Source organism: Acromyrmex echinatior, chromosome 19 (genome assembly GCF_024713525.1).
Source record: "Acromyrmex echinatior isolate Ae372 chromosome 19, ASM2471352v2, whole genome shotgun sequence".
Taxonomy (NCBI): Eukaryota; Metazoa; Arthropoda; class Insecta; order Hymenoptera; family Formicidae; genus Acromyrmex; species Acromyrmex echinatior.
Genome location: NC_141870.1, coordinates 5406681 through 5429925, shown reverse-complemented (window position 1 = coordinate 5429925; position 23245 = coordinate 5406681). Strand labels below are relative to the sequence as shown.

General features: G+C 32.1%; 1 protein-coding gene and 1 long non-coding RNA gene across 5 annotated transcripts in view; one reads left to right on the top strand and one right to left on the bottom strand.

The window, feature by feature from the left end:
* The window catches only part of LOC105149042 (protein O-mannosyl-transferase TMTC1), a 222199-nt gene that overhangs the window by 68632 nt on the left and 130322 nt on the right, over positions 1–23245 (bottom strand). For all 3 annotated transcript variants that reach the window (XR_015548279.1, XM_087416076.1, XM_011061177.2), the window contains exon 4: positions 8568–8641. Coding sequence is in view for 2 of the 3 variants with exons in the window: in XM_087416076.1 (XP_087272202.1) it covers positions 8568–8641 (74 nt within the window). In the remaining variant the exon portion in view is untranslated. The remainder of the gene's footprint in view (positions 1–8567; positions 8642–23245) is intronic.
* On the top strand, positions 3528–22976 carry LOC147906659 (uncharacterized). Of its 2 annotated transcripts, XR_015548281.1 has the most exons (4): positions 3528–4185; positions 5446–5843; positions 10256–10836; positions 14690–22976. It is a non-coding gene; the product is annotated as an uncharacterized LOC147906659 (long non-coding RNA). The 2 variants fall into 2 exon arrangements; XR_015548282.1 differs by lacking the exon at positions 10256–10836.

The following is a 23245-nucleotide window of genomic DNA, read 5'->3' as shown; positions in this document are numbered from 1 at the left end:
TTAGAGAATGTATAATTATTTTATATATATATATAGAATTAATACTTTATATAATTATTTTATAGAATATAGAATTATTTAAATCATTTTATTTAACAATGATTTAAAAATAATCATTTTTAAATAATTGTCACATAAAAAGATTTAAAAACTAGCGAAAAAAGATTAATATTACACAAATAAAAAATAATATTTACCGCCAGGTTGCTCCATCAGTGCCCGATGTCTCTCCCAGACCTCCACCTCCTCTCAGAATATGCACAGGACACTCACGTAAAACACTCGCGAATACTAATCGCGCGCGGACTATAACTTGAGTCCAATAACTAGAACGGCACTCGCGAAACGCGCGACGCGACGAACCGGCTGCGGTTCGTTCATTTTCAAATAAATCGGCGACGTTAGCTTCCCCGTTGGATTTTTACACGAAGAGAATGATTTTACTCAATATCTAAAAATTTATCTAGATATATACATTCAGACATATCCGAAAATTTTTAGATATTTGAGAAAAATCATTTTTTTCGTGTAAAATATCCTCTGGGTACTGAACCCCCTCACCACGTCAAGGTGTACCCGTGAGAGGGAAGATAATCTGAAAAATGTAATAAATAGCTATATTACTATGCTATTATTGCAATCGGTTAACTTTTAGAAACGAATATCACGTCTGCAATCCGTTATCATTGCGAAAAAGTCAAAGCAAATAAAAGGGCTGAATCTTTTATTTATTCATAGATAATGTCTGTAAGATATGATTAGAATCTATAAAATAGGCTAGAGATTAATAAAAGGAAGATGTGTTTCTTTTATTAATTGTTTCAAAATTACGGTTAATTTTTTAACGGATCGTAACGAAAGATGCACAAAAACAAAAATTAATTAAATTATTAAACTGTATTAATTATATTGAAAGCAGGAATTTCGATTTTTTTGCATAAGAGTATTCATATCAACGTTGCTTTTCTATGACTCGTGTGATACCGTTCATACAAACAAGTAGCCGTGCATACTGCTCCTTTTCACATTTCTTTTTGAAACATATAATAATCGCAAAAAGTGCTAGGTATAATAAAATGTTAATGAAATGTTGTATTTTATGAATATTCACATAATACGATTACTAATATGAATAATTATTCATAAAGTATAATACAACGTTTCGTATTGTATTAGACATTCTTCGCGAAAAAGATTTCAAAAAATAATGTGAAAAAAAGTCGCGACACGGCTACGTTGTTTGTACGAGCTTCGGTAAGGGAATAATAACTGCGCGATAACTAGGCGTAAACATGACGCGCCGTTCCGTGCCACCTCGTACCATCCCCAACCGAAGGTCACGCGCCAACCGTCTAACTGTCGAAATACTAATGTTAACGCCTATTACAAAATCAGTAAAATAATCTATACATTACATTTTAATATTCTTCGATGAATATTACACGATGCTTTATGGTACGATTTATTTCGTTTTATTTATCGTTACGCACACAACTCATCTATGTTTTAGGCCGGTATTCATAGTCAGGGCTTTTATTCAAGACCGTCTTAAGTATAATTTTAAGAAGTCACGAATCAGAGATCCGTATTAACATCGTAAGACATTACTTAAGACAGTCTTGAAATAAGATCGGACTATGAATACACCGCCCTTAAATATCTAATTAATATATCTGTAAATGTGTAATATATGATATTTCTATTTATATCCATTATTATATTTAGTTCAAATTGTTTCATAATTTAAAAAATGTTTGCGTTTATCTTTACTTAAAGAATATATATTATTAATCTTTATTTGAACGTAAATCGTCAAAGAGAGTAATAAAGATTGAGATATAACTCTGATACACACCTTAGTTTTGAGCAATATTACTATTTGAGTATCCTTATGTAATTAATTAACAGTTCGCGTTCGTGAATCTCTAATTTTCGTAGATTAATGCGCGAGCGCCTCACGCCACACGTCCGTCTTGCTGCGAAGTCGTCGAGCGAAAAGGATGACGATCGGCCACCGCGCCGCGCCCCCCCTACGCCTTCGCCTCGCGACCCCCTTCCCCTCCCCGAGCTTTTCGCCGGATGCTATTTATAGCGTATTTAGGCGTTTGAAAAATATTGAACGGTTAGTACAATTATTCAAGTATTTTATATGATTTTGACAAACGGATATCGCCGTACATTTCGCGTTTTGCTTTGTGGCATCTCGGGCACAATTCTATATTACTTGCATAATTCTTTTAAACGAATTACTAATTATTAGATATTTTTGATATTCCAACATTATATCTCAATTTTCATAATTCTTTTTAATGATTCATACTTCAATAAAGATTGATAAAATATTATATATATGTTCTTTATATAAAGATAACTGCAAATTTTCCTAATATCGTGAAACAATTTGTGCCGAATACAGCTTTAGCTAAGAGTACTAAATATCTTGTTAATCATTATTTAATTTTTCAGTTAATAAATTAATTTAAGACACTACTGTAACGCCGATCATGGCTCGATAAAATAACATACGAATTATTTAAAATAAAAAAAAGAAAATAAGAGGTTCAGAAACTTATTTAAAATATAAAATCGTAGGAATATGTGCAAAAAGCAGGTGCAAAAACTTGTTTAAAATAAAAGATATAAAATAGTTTCCGGAAACTTATATAAAATATTGAATAAGAAATAAGTCAGAAGTGTAGTTATTTAAAATAATGAATTAATACTAAATAACGCTTTTAATTTTTTTATTTAAATTACATATTAATTTTCGTCGCTTTTGCAAGTAAATGAAAATTATTAAGCGGTTCTTACGTACATTTTGACATCTTTAGAAAGTATTTGTAAAGTTGGATATTTATAACAAATTGTATATAAATTGTTATAATTAAATATAATTAACAAAATAAGAAAACTGTATTTTTTTATACAAAAATGTAAAACTCTGAAGCAAAAATATTTAAAGGATAAATATGTTTCAATATCTTAAAATTAACATTCAAAACATTTATAATTGGAATAATGTACATGTTTAAAAACATATATTATTATATATATTATATATAAAACATATTTATCCTTTAAATATTTTTGCTTCAGAGTTTTACATTTTTGTATAAAAAAATACAGTTTTCTTATTTTGTTAATTATATTTAGTTATAACAATTTATATACAATTTGTTATAAATATCCAACTTTACAAATACTTTCTAAAGATGTCAAAATGTACGTAAGAACCGTTTAATTATTTTCATTTACTTGCAAAAGCGACGAAAATTAATGTATGTAATTTAAATTAAAAAAATTAAAAGCGTTATTTAGTATTAATTCATTATTTTAAATAACTACACTTCTGACTTATTTCTTATTCAATATTTTATATAAGTTTCCGGAAACTATTTTATATCTTTTATTTTAAACAAGTTTTTGCACCTGCTTTTTGCACATATTCCTACGATTTTATATTTTAAATAAGTTTCTGAACCTCTTATTTTCTTTTTTTTATTTTAAATAATTCGTATGTTATTTTATCGAGCCATGATCGGCGTTACAGTAGTGTCTTAAATTAATTTATTAACTGAAAAATTAAATAATGATTAACAAGATATTTAGTACTCTTAGCTAAAGCTGTATTCGGCACAAATTGTTTCACGATATTAGGAAAATTTGCAGTTATCTTTATATAAAGAACATATATATAATATTTTATCAATCTTTATTGAAGTATGAATCATTAAAAAGAATTATGAAAATTGAGATATAATGTTGGAATATCAAAAATATCTAATAATTAGTAATTCGTTTAAAAGAATTATGCAAGTAATATAGAATTGTGCCCGAGATGCCACAAAGCAAAACGCGAAATGTACGGCGATATCCGTTTGTCAAAATCATATAAAATACTTGAATAATTGTACTAACCGTTCAATATTTTTCAAACGCCTAAATACGCTATAAATAGCATCCGGCGAAAAGCTCGGGGAGGGGAAGGGGGTCGCGAGGCGAAGGCGTAGGGGGGGCGCGGCGCGGTGGCCGATCGTCATCCTTTTCGCTCGACGACTTCGCAGCAAGACGGACGTGTGGCGTGAGGCGCTCGCGCATTAATCTACGAAAATTAGAGATTCACGAACGCGAACTGTTAATTAATTACATAAGGATACTCAAATAGTAATATTGCTCAAAACTAAGGTGTGTATCAGAGTTATATCTCAATCTTTATTACTCTCTTTGACGATTTACGTTCAAATAAAGATTAATAATATATATTCTTTAAGTAAAGATAAACGCAAACATTTTTTAAATTATGAAACAATTTGAACTAAATATAATAATGGATATAAATAGAAATATCATATATTACACATTTACAGATATATTAATTAGATATTTAAGGGCGGTGTATTCATAGTCCGATCTTATTTCAAGACTGTCTTAAGTAATGTCTTACGATGTTAATACGGATCTCTGATTCGTGACTTCTTAAAATTATACTTAAGACGGTCTTGAATAAAAGCCCTGACTATGAATACCGGCCTAAAACATAGATGAGTTGTGTGCGTAACGATAAATAAAACGAAATAAATCGTACCATAAAGCATCGTGTAATATTCATCGAAGAATATTAAAATGTAATGTATAGATTATTTTACTGATTTTGTAATAGGCGTTAACATTAGTATTTCGACAGTTAGACGGTTGGCGCGTGACCTTCGGTTGGGGATGGTACGAGGTGGCACGGAACGGCGCGTCATGTTTACGCCTAGTTATCGCGCAGTTATTATTCCCTTACCGAAGCTCGTACAAACAACGTAGCCGTGTCGCGACTTTTTTTCACATTATTTTTTGAAATCTTTTTCGCGAAGAATGTCTAATACAATACGAAACGTTGTATTATACTTTATGAATAATTATTCATATTAGTAATCGTATTATGTGAATATTCATAAAATACAACATTTCATTAACATTTTATTATACCTAGCACTTTTTGCGATTATTATATGTTTCAAAAAGAAATGTGAAAAGGAGCAGTATGCACGGCTACTTGTTTGTATGAACGGTATCACACGAGTCATAGAAAAGCAACGTTGATATGAATACTCTTATGCAAAAAAATCGAAATTCCTGCTTTCAATATAATTAATACAGTTTAATAATTTAATTAATTTTTGTTTTTGTGCATCTTTCGTTACGATCCGTTAAAAAATTAACCGTAATTTTGAAACAATTAATAAAAGAAACACATCTTCCTTTTATTAATCTCTAGCCTATTTTATAGATTCTAATCATATCTTACAGACATTATCTATGAATAAATAAAAGATTCAGCCCTTTTATTTGCTTTGACTTTTTCGCAATGATAACGGATTGCAGACGTGATATTCGTTTCTAAAAGTTAACCGATTGCAATAATAGCATAGTAATATAGCTATTTATTACATTTTTCAGATTATCTTCCCTCTCACGGGTACACCTTGACGTGGTGAGGGGGTTCAGTACCCAGAGGATATTTTACACGAAAAAAATGATTTTTCTCAAATATCTAAAAATTTTCGGATATGTCTGAATGTATATATCTAGATAAATTTTTAGATATTGAGTAAAATCATTCTCTTCGTGTAAAAATCCAACGGGGAAGCTAACGTCGCCGATTTATTTGAAAATGAACGAACCGCAGCCGGTTCGTCGCGTCGCGCGTTTCGCGAGTGCCGTTCTAGTTATTGGACTCAAGTTATAGTCCGCGCGCGATTAGTATTCGCGAGTGTTTTACGTGAGTGTCCTGTGCATATTCTGAGAGGAGGTGGAGGTCTGGGAGAGACATCGGGCACTGATGGAGCAACCTGGCGGTAAATATTATTTTTTATTTGTGTAATATTAATCTTTTTTCGCTAGTTTTTAAATCTTTTTATGTGACAATTATTTAAAAATGATTATTTTTAAATCATTGTTAAATAAAATGATTTAAATAATTCTATATCCTATAAAATAATTATATAAATTAATTCTATATATATATAAAATAATTTTACATTCCCTAAGGTAATTATATATTCTCTAAAATAAATATTGTATATATATTTTTTAAAGAAGATCTTAGCAAAAATAAATTTGTATAAAATTTTAAAAGTAATTTTTAAGTAACTCTCTTTTTACATAATTTAGATTTTAGATAAAAGAAGAGTTACGAAAAATTTAGATAAAGTACTATATTTTTTCTAAAATAATTATATATATTCTCTAAAGAAAATTTTAGCAAAAATAAATTTGTATAAAATTCAAATATTTTAAAATTTTAAACAAATTTATTTTTACTAAGATCTTTAAAGAATATATATAATTATTTTAGAATTATATATTTTAGAATTATTTTAGAATTATATATTTCATAAAAAATGTATAATTATTTTAGATATTACATAATTATCTTATATCTGTAATTAAATAATGGGTTCAAAATTCAATGCTTACAAAAATTATATTTTCATAATTGATTATTTTTCAGCAAACTGCATGCGTTCATATAGCAATTATTTTCTTAGTAAAAATAAATTTGTAGAAAATTTTAAAGTATAAGAATAATTATACATTTTTTCATAAAACATAATTTTAAAATAATTATATATATTCTCTAAAGATCTTAGCAAAAATAGATTTGTATAAAATTTAAATAATACTTTAAAATTTTTATTTTAGATAATACATGATTGTTTTATATCTAATTAAATAATGGGTTCAAAATGCTTACAAAAATTATATTTTCAAAATTGTATGATTGTTTTTCAGCAAACTGCATGCGTTCATATAGCAATTATTTTTTAAGTAATGATTATTAGTTATTTTTTTATTCAGTTTTAATTTGGATTTTAATTTATTTGTTACACATGTAATTTTTAAGTAATTCTCCTTTTACATAATTTAGATAAAAGGAGAGTTATTTAAAATTTAGAAATAAAATAATTATATATTTTTTCTAAAATAATTATATATATTCTCTAAAGATCTTAGAAAAAATAAATGTGTGTAAAATTTGAATAATACTTTAAAATTTTGTACAAATTTATTTTTACTAAGAAAATGATTGCTATATGAACGCATGCAGTTTGCTGAAAAATAATCATACAATTATGAAAATATAATTTTTGTAAGCATTGAATTTTGAACCCATTAATTAATTACAGATATAAGATAATTATGTATTATCTAAAATAATTATACATTTTTTTATAAAATATATAATTCTAAAATAATTATATATTCTCTAAAGATCTTAGCAAAAATAGATTTGTATAAAATTTAAATAATACTTTAAAATTTTTATTTTAGATAATACATGATTGTTTTATATCTAATTAAATAATGGGTTCAAAATCCAATGCTTACAAAAATTATATTTTCAAAATTGTATGATTGTTTTTCAGCAAACTGCATGCGTTCATATAGCAATTATTTTTTAAAGTAATGATTATTAGTTATTTTTTTATTCAGTTTTAATTTGGATTTTAATTTATTTGTTACAGATGTAATTTTTAAGTAAGTCTCCTTTTACATAATTTAGATAAAAGGAAAGTTATTTAAAATTTAGAAATAAAATAATTATATATTTTTTCTAAAATAATTATATATTCTCTAAAGATCTTAGCAAAAATAAATGTGTGTAAAATTTGAATAATACTTTAAAATTTTATACAAATTTATTTTTACTAAGAAAATAATTGCTATATGAACGCATGCAGTTTGCTGAAAAATAATCATACAATTATGAAAATATAATTTCTGTAAGCATTGAATTTTGAACCTATTAATTAATTACAGATATAAGATAATTATGTATTATCTAAAATAATTATACATTTTTTTATAAAATATTTAATTCTAAAATAATTATATATATTCTCTAAAGATCTCAGCAAAAATAGATTTGTATAAAATTTAAATAATACTTTAAAATTTTTATTTTACAAAAATTATATTTTCAAAATTGTATGATTGTTTTTCAGCAAACTGCATGCGTTCATATAGCAATTATTTTTTAAATTAATTATTATAAGTTATTTTTTACTCAGTTTTAATTTGGATTTTAATTTATTTGTTGCAGAAGTAATTTTTAAGTAATTCTCCTTTTATTATTTAAATAAAAGGAGAGTTACTTAAAATTTAGATAAAATAATTATATTTTTTTTTTCTAAAATAATTATATATGTATATATATACATATATAAATATATATATATATATATATATATATATATATATATATATATAAGTATAATGTAAGGCGATTGCGGAATTTTTTCTACTTAAGTTAGCTAAATTATTTTCTACGTAACTGTAAAATTTATATTTGTTGTATATAATCTTTCTCTCTCTCTCTCTCTCTCTCTCTCACACACACACACACACACACACACACACACACACACACACACACACACACACACAACACACACACACACACACACACACACACATAAGTATAAACCATTTGCATATCCATATTTGTTAATCTTGAAGAAAATTAAATGCCTGGAACTTCAGTAAGACGAAAAAGTTTAAGTTATTAAAGTACTCACCCATGATAGGCAAGAAAGGACAGCAAAAAGAAGATACACGCTAGAACATCCGCTCTGCCTACGATGCCAGTCACCTGCAACATAAAACGATGTAAAATGACATTATAATATAAAAAGAAAGTAAACGTTACTGCATAAACGGAAGATATGTGTACATTTAGCTTATATTTGTATATTGTATTTGCTAAAAACTGAAAGTGCTCACTTCAGTCTAATTTCAAAAATTCTCTTCACTCAACAAGTTGCGGTTATACAAAGCAATTCTTCGTCTGAATCGCTTTTGTCTTAGGAGCGAAAAGAAAATAGTACCAGAAGTGCAATAGTGGCAAGGGCTACGTGTAGATCCTCTCAGAAAATAGGAAGCGACAGCTTGATATTGGATTTAGCGGTGTAACACGAGAAGGCTGATCCGAAAGATGTGTGAAGAAGCCAAACCAAAGATCTTCTTCGTGACAAACGAGATGATGGACAAGACGAGCGAGTCCGTGAAAGTGTAAAAGAGAAAAGAAAGTGGGCGGGGTTAAGATTGTCCAAGTTATCGACAGCCCAGCACGAGTGAATAACCGAGATTCTCAAGGATCAACTCCAGCCAGGGAAGCCGACCTGCTACCGGAAGCTGGATTTACCCGTCGTACTCATCTCTCTTCCTTCCTTCCTTTCGCTCTACTGGGCTAGAGTGTACCAGGTGTACCTTTAAAATTTACGAACCCCCGTCTATCACGGTGGGACGACCGACCTCCCACCTCTTAACGAATTAATTCCACGGAATCACGGGGATACGATCTGCAAGGGGAACAGAAACTGCAGAGCAAGAATAGCGAGATATCAGTGAATTTCTGGTTCGTTCTCTAAAGGAATAAAGTTCGTTCTAAAGAAATATATTAAAATCCGTTTGTTAAGCCGATTATATTATATATAACGTTTAACGTATTATACGTATTAAGCTAACTAATATATGTAGACATTCCAATTTGATACATAAACTAATTGTCTTAAATTTATCATTCATTATAAATTAAAATATCATTAATTTTTTTTAAATTATTCGATATAAATACATATTTGAAATAACTTGTATGATAGCGCGAAGGTAAATCGCTTATATTAACTGTCAAGCGAATTGTTCATATCTTATCTAGCAATATATTGTTCTCCGATGTGCTTGACAAATCATTCGAAGATGAAACAAAAACCATTACCGACATTAACATTATCATTGAATTGAGAACTGTAATTATAGATATGAGAGACATTGATGAATGTACGCTTTCAGCAAAGCGAGAGAGAGAGAGAGAGAGAGAGAGAGAGAGAGAGAGAGAGAGAGAGAAAACGGGGATGCAATTAATCATTCAATTATAACAAAACAGTACCAGCGGGGAATAACAACTAACATTTATCTTCCAAATTTGGCGTGAATTGTATGCAAATACGAAATAAATGAAATACGAGCAAATATACGAGATATTCTCCCGATGCTTTGCATAAAAATGGCAGTACTGAAATATTAACGGTGCAATATTTAAAATGTCTTTTCAAAAATGACATCATATTGTTTTATATAGTATGGTTAATCGAATACTTAAACAAATATCAAACATTCAAACAAAGCTAGCGGAAGATAAACATTGAGTTGACATTTCATTACAATCTCGTTTTTTTTTGTCATATCGCTGTACATGCTCCTGCAGCAAGTGGACCCGGAGGAAATCTTGCTCGGGGAAACAATACTCCGTCAACGTCAAGGAGAATGAAAGCCAAGTCTCCGAAGCAGCTAGAAACGACGAACCACAACTGAAGGGTCTGCTTAAGACAACAGAGGTTACGATGACCACTTTGCGATAGATTCTTTCATGTGCCTCTTTGGCATCTGTCAGATTTATGGCAAGGAATAATGGTCAATTTTGAAAAAAAGGAAAATGACTGATGGGGCATTTGTCTTAACTACGAATGATGGAACTACCATTGAAAGATAAAGAAGCAAACGCGTGCGAAGTGTAAATGAATGATAAAATCGTTTATTATGCGCCTATGGTCGTAGAGCCCGTTTGTTTCAATCCACTTTACATCAATCCTTTTCATATTCCATCAATTTTCCGAAAGCTCAACAGACATACGCCATTTTTCATTCTTAGGCGAAGGTACAAACACATTACTAAAATATACGTGTACGAGTATATTTAACGTAGAAATGATGATCTATTACGGGAACGCGTCCCACAGTTACACAGCATGGAATCGAGGGATTTACGACACAAATAGATATGAGATGGTGAGTGTTGATGCGTTTGTTCGACTCGATACTAGTTTGCTCTAGTTTATACTTAGCTGAACTCCATTAACATCTCACTCATTCTCGAGTTCTAATTGATTATATGAAGTACTATACTTCCTTGAAAGTTCGCTCATTATTTCCCGCTCGGAATCTTAGTCTTCTTTAAATTCTTTTTCTTATATTGTTATGTTATTTTTTCTATTCCTTAAGATACGAATTACCGAAAAAATCGTATTCTGTATTTGAGAATAATTCCGTTTAAAGGTATCCTCTAATCGAATATTCTAAAAAATTTAGAATATTCTTCTATAAATATATCTTGATAAGAATAATATCAGAAATAAAGAAAATATTCTAAGCATTTCAGTGCTTGATTAACAAATAATACTCGTCTTCATGTTTACCAATTCTGAAGAATCACTCGTTCACGGACGCGTCTCGGCTCGGGTGCTTTTATCTTGTATATTTTTGAAAGTGTTGCCGACTTAGACTTGAGAAACATATAGCTGTCCCACGGTTTTGGACGATCCATCCGTTTGTCTTGACGCGCGTCCATGCATCACCCTTTTGTTTTTATGTTTTCTGGCCGCATCGACCTCCGTTTATAATTTCGGAGGAGCCATTAACAAAAAAGAAGAAGAAGCCTTCGTGTTTGCGCATGCATGTAAATCCGCGCTATACCGTGTCCTGACGTGTTCGAGATTAAAGACTTCGAGATATACCTTTTGAATAAAGATTTGTTTTTTATTCCTGAAGTAGCTGCACGAGTTTAGAGTTATTTATATTTCTTTCTCTTCGCGTTAGAAGGAGAAAACAGGATTCAGTGTTCGATCACTGTATAGTGTTGTTCATTACGAATGGAAGAAGTGAAAAAGTAGCTGCTTCAATACAATTTATCGGAACTAATCAGCTGTTTTGAGAGCAAGTACAAATTGGAATTTTTGTGAGTGTCATGTACATATTACATGCGTATATACGTGCGTGCGTACGCGCGAGTGCATGTGTGTATGTGTGTGTGTGTGTGTTAAAATTAAAATATATTCTACTCCACAATAGAGAAATATTCTAAATAACACAGGTCCATAAAAAAAAGTATTTTGTGCTGGGGTGGAGACCCAGCTATTCTTACGTATTTTTAAGTCGTTGAATACGAATCTGACATCAAAATAGGACCATCCAGAACAAATTTTCAATCTAGAACGAAAAAATTGCTCAAAAATAGTACAAATAGGTCATTTTTCTCTAGATTGAAAATTTACTCTGGATGGTTCTATTTTAATGTCAGATTTATATTCAGCGACTCAAAATACATAAAAATAACTGAGTCTTCATCTCAGCACAAGATACTTTTTTTTGTGAGCCTGTGTAATTAGAATATCTTATTATATTAGAGGCAAATCCTCCAATTTTTACAATATATACTTGGTGCTTATTTTAATAGAAAACATTCTATAGTTTAGTTGGATATACTGAAATCTAGGATAAAATTTTTCGGTAAACTATTATTCAGTATTGATAATTACTAGCATTAAATTATCTATGCAAGTTTTATACAGAAATGACGAAGTGAGTAATGAAAAGGAACGTTACTTTTTCAGATCACTAATTTCACTATATGATCACTATATGAAAAAATCAAATAAGTATCAATTTAATTGTGATATTATTTCAACTTTAGTTCATAATTGTGTTGAAAGTGAGCGCAGTTTATATAACAAAAAATATATTTAGAATTTACATATAAAAAATATTATTAAATATCAAGATCTAATCTTTAAATCTTTAGATCAAGACTGAGTGCCTTGACCTTTTCCTTATTTATTCGATTTATTCACTAGCTGTCTAGATTAACTTATTATTTACACAGAAAGTTATAAAACTTTTATACAATGTTATCAAATTTACCTTGTTACTTAACTCTTAACTCATTTCAATGTCGTTTCCCGAAGATATAGAAAACGTAAAATCTATTAGTTATTAAATTTCATATTCATATATAGTTTAATATGTATTTTGTACGAGTAATACAATATTCTGACAAGTATTATTATTGCATTTGCACTCGATTCCACTTTTGTTTAACAAATTGAGCACGTCTATGCTTGCGTAATACTAATATTCCCACAATTAATTAATATCATCATTCAATGCGGTAAACCACAGGCAACGTAGCAAGGGGAGAGAAAAGTAGTGATGTGTATCAACGATGACGCGTAACGCCGTGCAACACGCATTAAATTTCCAGCAATGCACGAATTCCCCATGTGGGTTAACGTCACAATCAATTGTACATTAACGAAAGATTATTCTGTGATAGAGCATGTAATGAGTATGACTGTTTTAATTAGCTGAATTCGTGAATGTACCGCGAACTAGTGAAACAAGCAAGCAAATCAAACCATTATTTTAATATCACGTCCCCATTGTTTCGTACGCGATTCAATTAACTGGTGTCCGTATAACATGCTACATAACACTCGTTAAATTGCTCGTCTGCATTTGATGAACGCGGAGATGAAGATGCAGCTGTCTCCTTTCTATTAATATTTCTGACCTCGCAGCATATATTCATTCTAATCGTGATATAAAATTAAACGTTTAGATATACCGTACAGCACCACAAAGCGGAATGCATGCACGGTTCAATCTATGATTCGTTGTGGATCTCCTGTGAAGGAAACGTTCTACGCAAGCCGGAACGATCGCGCAACTTCATGTTTAATTTGACCTGAAACCGAGCTCTGCGGGTAAACCCATCCAACCGAATGTCCTCATCTACCTATACACCATCATCCCTTTCCGCGCTCGCAAAATTCATCCCTTCTGCGGAACTGACGCAAACCGGGGGGTCGGGTCTCTTTCGCTGGCAATATACGCCGATACGGCAACGACGTCGTAACCACGAAACGACAGCTCGGTCACTCGGTTCTCGTGCTGTAACTGAAGCGTTTCTCGCGCAGGGAAACATTGCCGTGAAGTATAACGACGTCCAAGAGAGAACATCCTGTTTAAAACGTATACGGTAGCGTGATTACCTTACGCCATAACAACGAGTCAACTGCAGTAAACATCCTTGCAAAATAGATTGCGTAGATAACAGCGGGACTGAATAAAAATACTTTCGTTTACGATCAATCGTCTGCGGACAGAGCGACGTTGATAATCCCGAATTCTGAAACTGAAATACAAGAAACGGCGAGATATTACACGTAGAGAGAAAAAAATTGAATCGTCGAGTTTCACATTGAATTATTATTTCTTGCGAAATACGGGTATAATCAAGATACGTCATACATCATGTTACACTTTGATATTTTATCCGTTCACGTTGTGTTTATAATGAATACATTTTTTTGTATTCTAAGAGAGAATAATATTTCTTTGTGAATTTATATCTGTATAACAGTAATATATACGCCTGTATTATAATGTCGTCGTATTTTTATATAATCTCATAATGTAACAAGAAAGTACAGTTTCGGTATATCCCAGATGCGTTCTGGAGACCGCGATTATATTCGTGCAGTATAAGCACGTACGAGACACCGACAGTCTCTTGGCCTCTTTAATATTATAGGAGGCTTTAATAAAGCCTCAGCTTCTTACAGACTACTAGCCCCATTCTCTCCTCTGTCACGACGACATCGTTAAAACCCCTCCAAACTTGCCCTACAAAAGACTAACGAAGTGAATGAATGCCGAAATAGTAATGAGAGATCCAAAGTAATATCGCTCTAATAATTCATAATATTATAAACTATTTATAATGTTAACGTATCAATTCGTTTATTACATTGCGATTCGAAGTACGGCGATGTTCTGCGATTTTTACTTCCATTTTTACTTTCAGGAACGCTCCGATATTCTGACAACCTTGTTAACTTCACCTGTATTCCATGTCAGCTGTTGGCAGCACGAATGGGTAACGGAGTGGAACTAGCGAAAGAAAAGAGGCAAGCATTCGACTTCTTTCTCTTTTTTTATTTGTTAGTGAATATTCTCTTCGAAGCAGTGATATACCTAAATATCAGCTTTACACTCGAAATTTAATAAAACAAATATATAAATATGATTCACAAATTGATTTTTATTATAAACGCGAATAATCGTATAATTTTACAATGTCAAATAATATTTTAAATGTTCATATTATCATAAAAAGAAAATGAAATACGTATTTTATGTTAAGACTGATATCTACGATTGATGCAATCATATTACGAAATTGTCGATTTCAATTAATCTTTGACCTGATTTGACATTTCCGGAGTTCCATCCTTCCGTATCAAAGATCTAATAATCGTTGATGTCGCGCTCAAGATTTCTCAAGCAACGACTGTCGGCAGAGGGTTATTTTCTTGCTCGTTCACTAACCCACCGTCGTCAAACAGTAAGCTGTAACCGGTTCACCCTTAAGAAGTTCTCCCTCCCTTTCCTTCTGAGCAACGGCAATATCCTTTAATGAAACGTCTAACCGCTCGTACGGAACACTGGGATGATCGTCGTTGCGGCCACTATCAAAAGTATTTTCTCTATTTGTCCTCAATTACCGTCAGCCTGTGGTTCTTGAGTTGAGTCCGGGAGCGGAGGTCGCTAGGAAGTTACCAGAGCAACTTTTGTGGAATGGAACTTCAATTGGCCGCACGTGTCTCCATCCATGCTCTAAAGCCAAATAAGGAACACGTTCGCCTTGTTTTATGGTTCTATTCAGAGAAAATGACAGTTTGCGTATTTACATTATATCTATGACGTATTTATAATGTATGTACGTATGTAAATACATTGCCGTAGGTAAATATATCGCCGCGATTAAGCTAGTTTCTTAAAGTGCCGAAAATTTGGGTTGCCTCACCAGGACTCACCCAAAATTACAAATATCTGCATAATTTGAATAAAATATTAAAAATACACTTGTATACTTTAATGAAATAGTATGGAACATACGATAGTAAATCAAGAGCTGCATTTTCATCGAACGAAAACAAGATGAGATTGTTTACTTTTCGAGATTTAATTTATAGGCAAGTTTATGCACGTAAATATCTTTTCAGAATGGTCGTCGACCTATTATTTTTTTGTAATCATTAAAATCATAATTTTTTAAACTATTATAATCTCGTTTTTGAGAAAAGTCTAGGGTAAGATTCGTGTGCAGTTAGTCAAAGAAGCGTCTGCGAGCCTTATTTATCATTAAATTATACGTTACATTTCCAACATTTTTTTTCTCTCATTTCATCGTTAACCTGTCGTTTTTGAATTTTGAATTTTGCACATGTCAATTTCAGTACTTCAATTCCATTATATAAAAAAATTAGACATTTCTATGGTAACTCGATTTATTACAGAAAAGAATTTAAGCAATAATTTTTTAATATTCCTTCAGAAGTGAATTTTAATCAGCTCTCAATATGTAATAGAGCAGACATGAAATATGTATCGTAACAAATTAATACATTTACGTAAAAAAAAAAAATTGCTTAGAAGGTACTTCAGAAAACGTTCGTGTGTGTAGATTCCTATGATCTTGTTTGCAGAACACTTGTGAAAGTTCAGCTTCGCTCTCAAAGGACATATATCTATAGAGATGCATATGTAGATAGCGTGTACATCAGGTATATACGTTCAACGAGTTTCCTGCGCGTGATGGAAAGGGAACTGACAGCGCGGAACAAAGACATGAAAATGGTAAACGCGTAATGCAAAAATGAAGGAAGAAAATTAAACTGCAGTACATTACCCCATTTTAATATACCCATTTTAACAGATTACGAAACATTGCACACTGAAATAAGACTGGTTCAATTTTTCCCTCAATTTAACCCGTTACATCCGGGCGAGCTCGAAGACGTGCTTCTTACATGGTCGCCTCCGCTTTCGCGTCAGCTTGCGCGGAATTTTTTAAATCGTTGCTCTTGCGACTTCTCATTCAACTATTGTAGCTTGCAACTTTTTAAAAAGAGGGGGGGGAGCTATGTATCCGAGATTGCGAAAGAAGGAGATCGGTAAATGATACTTCGCTAATGTAGAAATGCTGGAACTATGTTTCGAACGTTCTAAAATATTTCTCGCACTGCGGAATAAATGATTCCACATTGGAAAATGATAAATTACTATATGTTGAGATTCCGGTGCTCGCTGTTCGCACGTTGAGAAACATTCGTTTCTCCGCACGCCCGTTTGATCCGACATAATTCTCGCTCGTGATCGTCTTCCATAGCGGCGCAAATTCGAGTTTCGACCATAATGGACGATCTATCTCGTCCGGAAGTAAGGATCCGTCGTCGTATCACGCGGCAGCTGAGAACAAGACCGGCATGGAGAGAATTAAAGGATGGGGAGAAGAGAGGATTCGGGCAAATACGCTCGAATTCTGAGCGTTATGAATCGTGCAATCAAGAAACTTGGAACTCTCAGCTCCAGACTTCAACCAGCTGATACCTTTCTACTTCCGGCTGTTTCCGAAAAGGATGGTGTGATGTGAGACACACCAGTGCGCCAGTGATATCCTCTTGTATGTAGCATTGAACCGAGAACATGAGAAGAATGGAAAGATACATACAAGTGTCTTATACGTAATGAAGTTTTGAACTTAATTGTTGCGCATCACAAGCGCAAACAACAAAGCGTGAATCTTTTCTTGATGTGTGAATCTTGATAAACTATTCTGTCTCATTTTATTATTTCACGTCCCGAATGAATGTTGTATGAAACTTTTGCATGCGGCTCTCGAACTACGATCCTAGACAAATGTTTCTGCTCGCGTCACCAACTTACGGATATTTTCTGAACATCGACTACCCGACGAAACCTCCTTTGGGAACGGAGCGACACGTTTCCTGTAACGTTTCGACGTCAGCTCAAAGAGGGAGGAACATCGCTAGAAACGGGGAGAGAAAAGTTTCGTCCGCGTGAAACGAGGTTACCTCTTCTACTTTGAATCGACGTCCCACGAATCGTGCGCGGAATTACGCTGCTGGTAGTCGCGAATACCATCGCCATGAATATTTCACTACAGGATTTCGCAAACGCACGCGCGGCCAAGAGGAAACTAGTGAGGCAGAATCTTGCCAATAATGTGTAAGTGCTTTTAGATAAATTGCGTTTATACCGCACGTTAAAGCAACAAGAATGTAGGACTTGCATTGACGTCAGTACATTTACATCAAGTTCCTTCATTAAGCTTTGGAATACAAAGTACACACGAACTATATTTGCAAACGGACTAGTCTGGGGCGTACGAGAAGAACGTCTTGAAGCGAAAAATATCAAAGGTTTGACGGAGTATGAACAGCGACATTGCAAGCAGTAGTAAAACGTTTGCCGTAGCGAAAATATTCTGTTGAGAATAACTCCCGTTTCCTCGGCGAATTAAATTTTTCATTACAAACTTCTATCGCTGTGAAAATTCAACTGCATCGTCTCGGCGGTCTCGACGCAGCAGCGCCCGTTCCTAACGGCTACGCTGGGCTCCGCTCTGAAAATCCAAGCTCACAGAAGCCATGATATTTTTTTCCATGCCCAAAGGCGAAGAAGGCGGCCGACATTCTTTTTGTCTTCGTACAGAACGGACAGCCGTGGGATTCGACGTGTAAACGATATCACCGCCTGTCCATTGTGCCCGGCCGATAATTCTTTCCGCCTCGTCGCCGAGAAGCCGAGAAACTTTCGGCTTCCGTACCGTGCTCTTTCCTCCATAAATCAGAGATAAATCACTTTTAAACTCGCGCTGTTAACTCCAGGTCGTCGCCGACTTGGCCGACGCCCGCGGATTCCCTCGGGTGAGAACGTCGAAATCGATGGTCCATGAGATAATGAATATGTCTCCCGGAACCTTTTTGATTTCCGCGAAAGGATGAAGCGTACTTAATTAACAGACTTGAATGTGAAGCGGGACAATTATTCTACTCTTGAAATTTTTATATTACAGTACTCTTTCTCATCATTAATCTTGTTAGAACTTTTATCGGATGTGAATAATTGTATATGTACTATAGGCAATAATGTGTTTTCTTTTATAGTATAAAACTTATTTAATTGTTTATCACAACAACATCTATCGATTTCTTCATTATATTGTTCGTACATTTAATTTTTTATCGTATATTTAATTTTTTATTAACCTTAATCAATATATTCGCTAATCTAATGGATCCGAACATCTTCAACTACGTTGTGAAAAATTGTTTATAACAAACGTTTTTTATAATTTTACATAATTTTAAATTAAGTAATCTTATGCTTGAAATTTTGATCTTCAAAATGAAAAAAATCCTTCGGTTACTTTAACTTTAAACAAAGATACATTAATTTAAAATACACTAGATCCGCAAATATCAGAAAATTTCGAAATAAATATCGATTAGTTAGAGTTAATTATTTAAACATCTCGTCACATTTACATGATTTATTTAATAATGTGAATTAACATAATTTTGTAATCAAATTACAATTAAATAGGAGTTCAACAGGAGACAAATTTCAGTTCTTTGATTTACCGAGAATAATTCGATAAATTTTTTAATGTATATTTAAAAAAACCATTTTCAGTAATATTTATACGAAAAGATCTTTGTACTAAAACAACAGTCTATCTCAATAAGCTTCAACAAGATCTTGAAGCTTGTTCGATGACGTATATTTCTATGGTTGCTTCAAATATTGTCGACCATCACGCAACGCTGCTGGTGGCAAGTGATGGCTGATGGTTATATTTCCGATAAATTGCAATTCCTTTCAATACAGCGACTGACTTTGCTTTAAGCCACGCAGAAAATAAAGCTGTACATTCACGAAAACATTCTCTTACTTTAGTTTCCGGTTTCCTTCTGCATTACTCCAACATGTTTCGGATATAACATTGTCGTTATTCTCGTTTCTATTTCTCGAATTTACTTTAAATACATTTACGTTAGAAAAAAAGTGTTTAATTTTAAGATATTACAAGTAAAATATTTTATTCTTATCTCCATTTTTTAAACACTTAAAGATATTTCACATCTAATCTTTTTAATAAACAAAACGCTATGTATTTGGATTTAAAATACTATAAGACTGAGTTGTTTCATCTTTCGATAAACTTCAATTTACTGTCTTACTCTCTTATGTTCTTACTCTTCCGTTTATCCAATAAGAGAAGGATAAGCCACATAGTTTATCTGAAGATGGAACTGTTTAAAATTAAAGTATATTAAACGTTTGTTTTGCAAAGATGTTTTAAACGTAAATATTTTAAACACTGCACTTTTACAGTATGTCGTATCAACAAATATATGATAGAGTAACTCCGGTATATACGTCGCACCTATCAAAAACTTAATTTATTAAGTATTATTTATCATGTTTAAAGTAAATGAGCTATATCAGTAAAAACTTTGTACTATCTATTATTATGAAAAAAATATTAGAAATCCGAAATATTTATATTTCACACATATAAAAAAATAAACTTTTTTAAACCCTTGCATTTTTGCCGTATATTCCATAAGGGTGGGATATATGGCTACTCATAGGGAGAGGAGGGGTATGTACGGCTCATAAAAAATTTCAAATGCATTACGTCTTATTTATATGCACAAATAATGCATATAAATAAGACGTAAAATAACACAATAACTTATAAAATGCATTTATAAAGTTTTATTAAGGAATAAGAAAACGATAAATATGTATATAAAGTAATAAATAATAATTACAATTTTCCTAGATGTATTATAATACAAGAGTTATGTGACATGAGATACATATTTCATGTAATGCGTTTATTTAGTGCACTGAATTCAATCTGCGCACTTTGTAGCTTTGGGCATAAATCCCGCTTGTTAAAAATGCCATATATCCCTAATAGATGGGAGATATACAAGACAACAAACTAAACAAAGAATACAAGAGCAAAGTACTTGTATTTTGTTATACAATATATGTTTTATGTTCTATTCCTATATATGTTCTATTCCTCTACATTCATGTATTGCGAAATAACCACTAAGTCTTTTGTATGTCCTACAATAATCATTTTATATAGATTATAATTTATGATGGCGCTTAACACAGTGATATAAATCGATTCAACTCACAATAATTTTATTAATATTAATAATAAGAAATTGAAATCATAACACTGTATTAATATAACATAAAGGCATGTAACAGAATAGTTGCGGGAAAATTATCCCCACTTCTTCTATTTTTTCTGACTTCTGCAGCATAAATTTTAGCGTGGCGTATTTGCCGGAGTTATTCTACATACAAATAGGTATATCGTACATATCACAATAATAAACGAAAATTAACATCATAGATAATAATACCTAATTAAATTCTGATATCTACGATATCTATACTGATATCAAATTTTATACATATACAAATAGATTGATAGATATATGTATATTATTATGATATATATACATATATCAATCAATTTCCGACGGTCGATTGTCGAGAGAATAAACAATCTATATAGAAGCTTTACTATTTCGAAGTAGTGGTCATTGGTAATCCATAGGGACTCGTGAATTACTTTGTTAATCTAGACCGGTTGAGCTTCCCTTAATTTAGTAACCAAGCTATTATATGTATTAAGTACAATTATCCCAGAATATACACTAGTACGAGTTTGCCATACCGCATAATATCTATCCATAGTATAGTGAATGACTAGCACAATTTTCGGGATTTGTATAATTTTCAGTGATTGAGTTAAGTGATTCAACAGGAAGACCAGTAGTAAAATATACAAATTTTCAGAATTATAGGAATGGCGCGCGCATCATCTATTTTTAGCTTCATGATTTTCAATTTTAAAATCATAAAATTTTCAACAACATATTCTGAACGCGAGAAAATTTTATGATTTCCGCTATATGCATAGAAGGAAGGAATTTGAAGGATATCTCTGCTCAGTATCGATCTCTTGGAAGCAATGAAAATTCTAAAAATAAGGTGCTAACATCGCAACGTCTACGATTTTACAAATGATTTAACCGCAACACAATATTCAGGTGCACAAACTTCGCTGCTATGCACGTAAACAGAAAATAAAAAAAAAATAACACTTCAATTTATCATGAGGTCTCAAGCACATCTTGTCAAATTTATTTTTATTTTTTCGCAGATAAGTGGTGTCTTTGGACAATCTTGTTGAATTTTTGGAATACAAGGACTGTTGCGTGCAAAGAAATGCTTCCGCTTTCGCATCGGAAAAATCGCACTCCGTGCTGTGGAGGCACCTACGATTTTACGAATGATTTAACGGGAATGTATAGCCTCCTGTGCTTTTCTCCCTTCCTTCGATGCTTTCCAACAATATTCTAGAAAACATTCCGGTATGCACGTTGATGCCCTTTAGTTTCTTTGGATGAAAAGAGAAGGCATTTGAAACGCATCTCGCTCGATCTGTCCTTCCTCTTTATTCCCGCCTTTTTTCCTCTCTTCTACGAATGTTTCGAGATAGTAGCTTCTCTGCATCGTGAAACGGAACACGTATTTTGTTTTAGCCCACTCGTTTGCTTTCGACAATACATGCGCACAGCGGAAGAACCACATTCTTCTTTTTCAATTCGAGAGACGCTTTGAGTAAAGACAATACTACTAAACAGTTTTCAAAGGTTCCCATGCCAAGCGAAAATCCAAGTCTAAAACAAGCTGTTTACAAACATACGCTTTTCTGCAAGAGTATTAGCCATTTATCTGTCTCACCATGGCATTTGTACATATATTTTACATTATTTATAAAACATGTACGAAATATATGTATATAGTTCGTATTCCGTCTACAAAACTCCATTTCAAGTATCCTCTGGAAAACGAGAAAATTGAACTGTAAATGGTCGAGTTCTGTTATCGCTGTAAATCGCCTCTAGTCATATTCCTCCATGTATGAGATAAATAAAATAAATATTCGAGAGCATAATAACACACATTCACACTGACTAATTAATCTTATTATCATGGGATGTAAAGAATTAGCGAATTAACATTCTTTTTTAGTTTTCGTGCAGGATTCAAGATATGTAGATGATGAATTAAATTTGGCGATAAAGTGGAAAGCAATATACTGTTACGACTACTATATTTTGTTTGTAAATTTTTATACGCGATATAATAAATGTGCGAAGGTAGATGAAAAGAAAAAAAAAGAGGAAATGCGATAAATGAAGAAATTATTATATTACAAACAACGGTATATAAGGCGATTATTTATAATAGCAAAGCTTGTTAGTTTTAGTAGGTTCTTTCAAACGTCGTTTTCCTAATGTACACTTTCCCTTATGAAAATCATTTTGTTACGCTCACTTAATGGCGAGGTGAAATTGAGCGACTTTCATGTTCCATTGTACGAAAGCGAGCGCGCTTTAATCTGATAAAATAGCTGTAATTTCGAAGAATTGTTCTTCTTCTTCGCAAG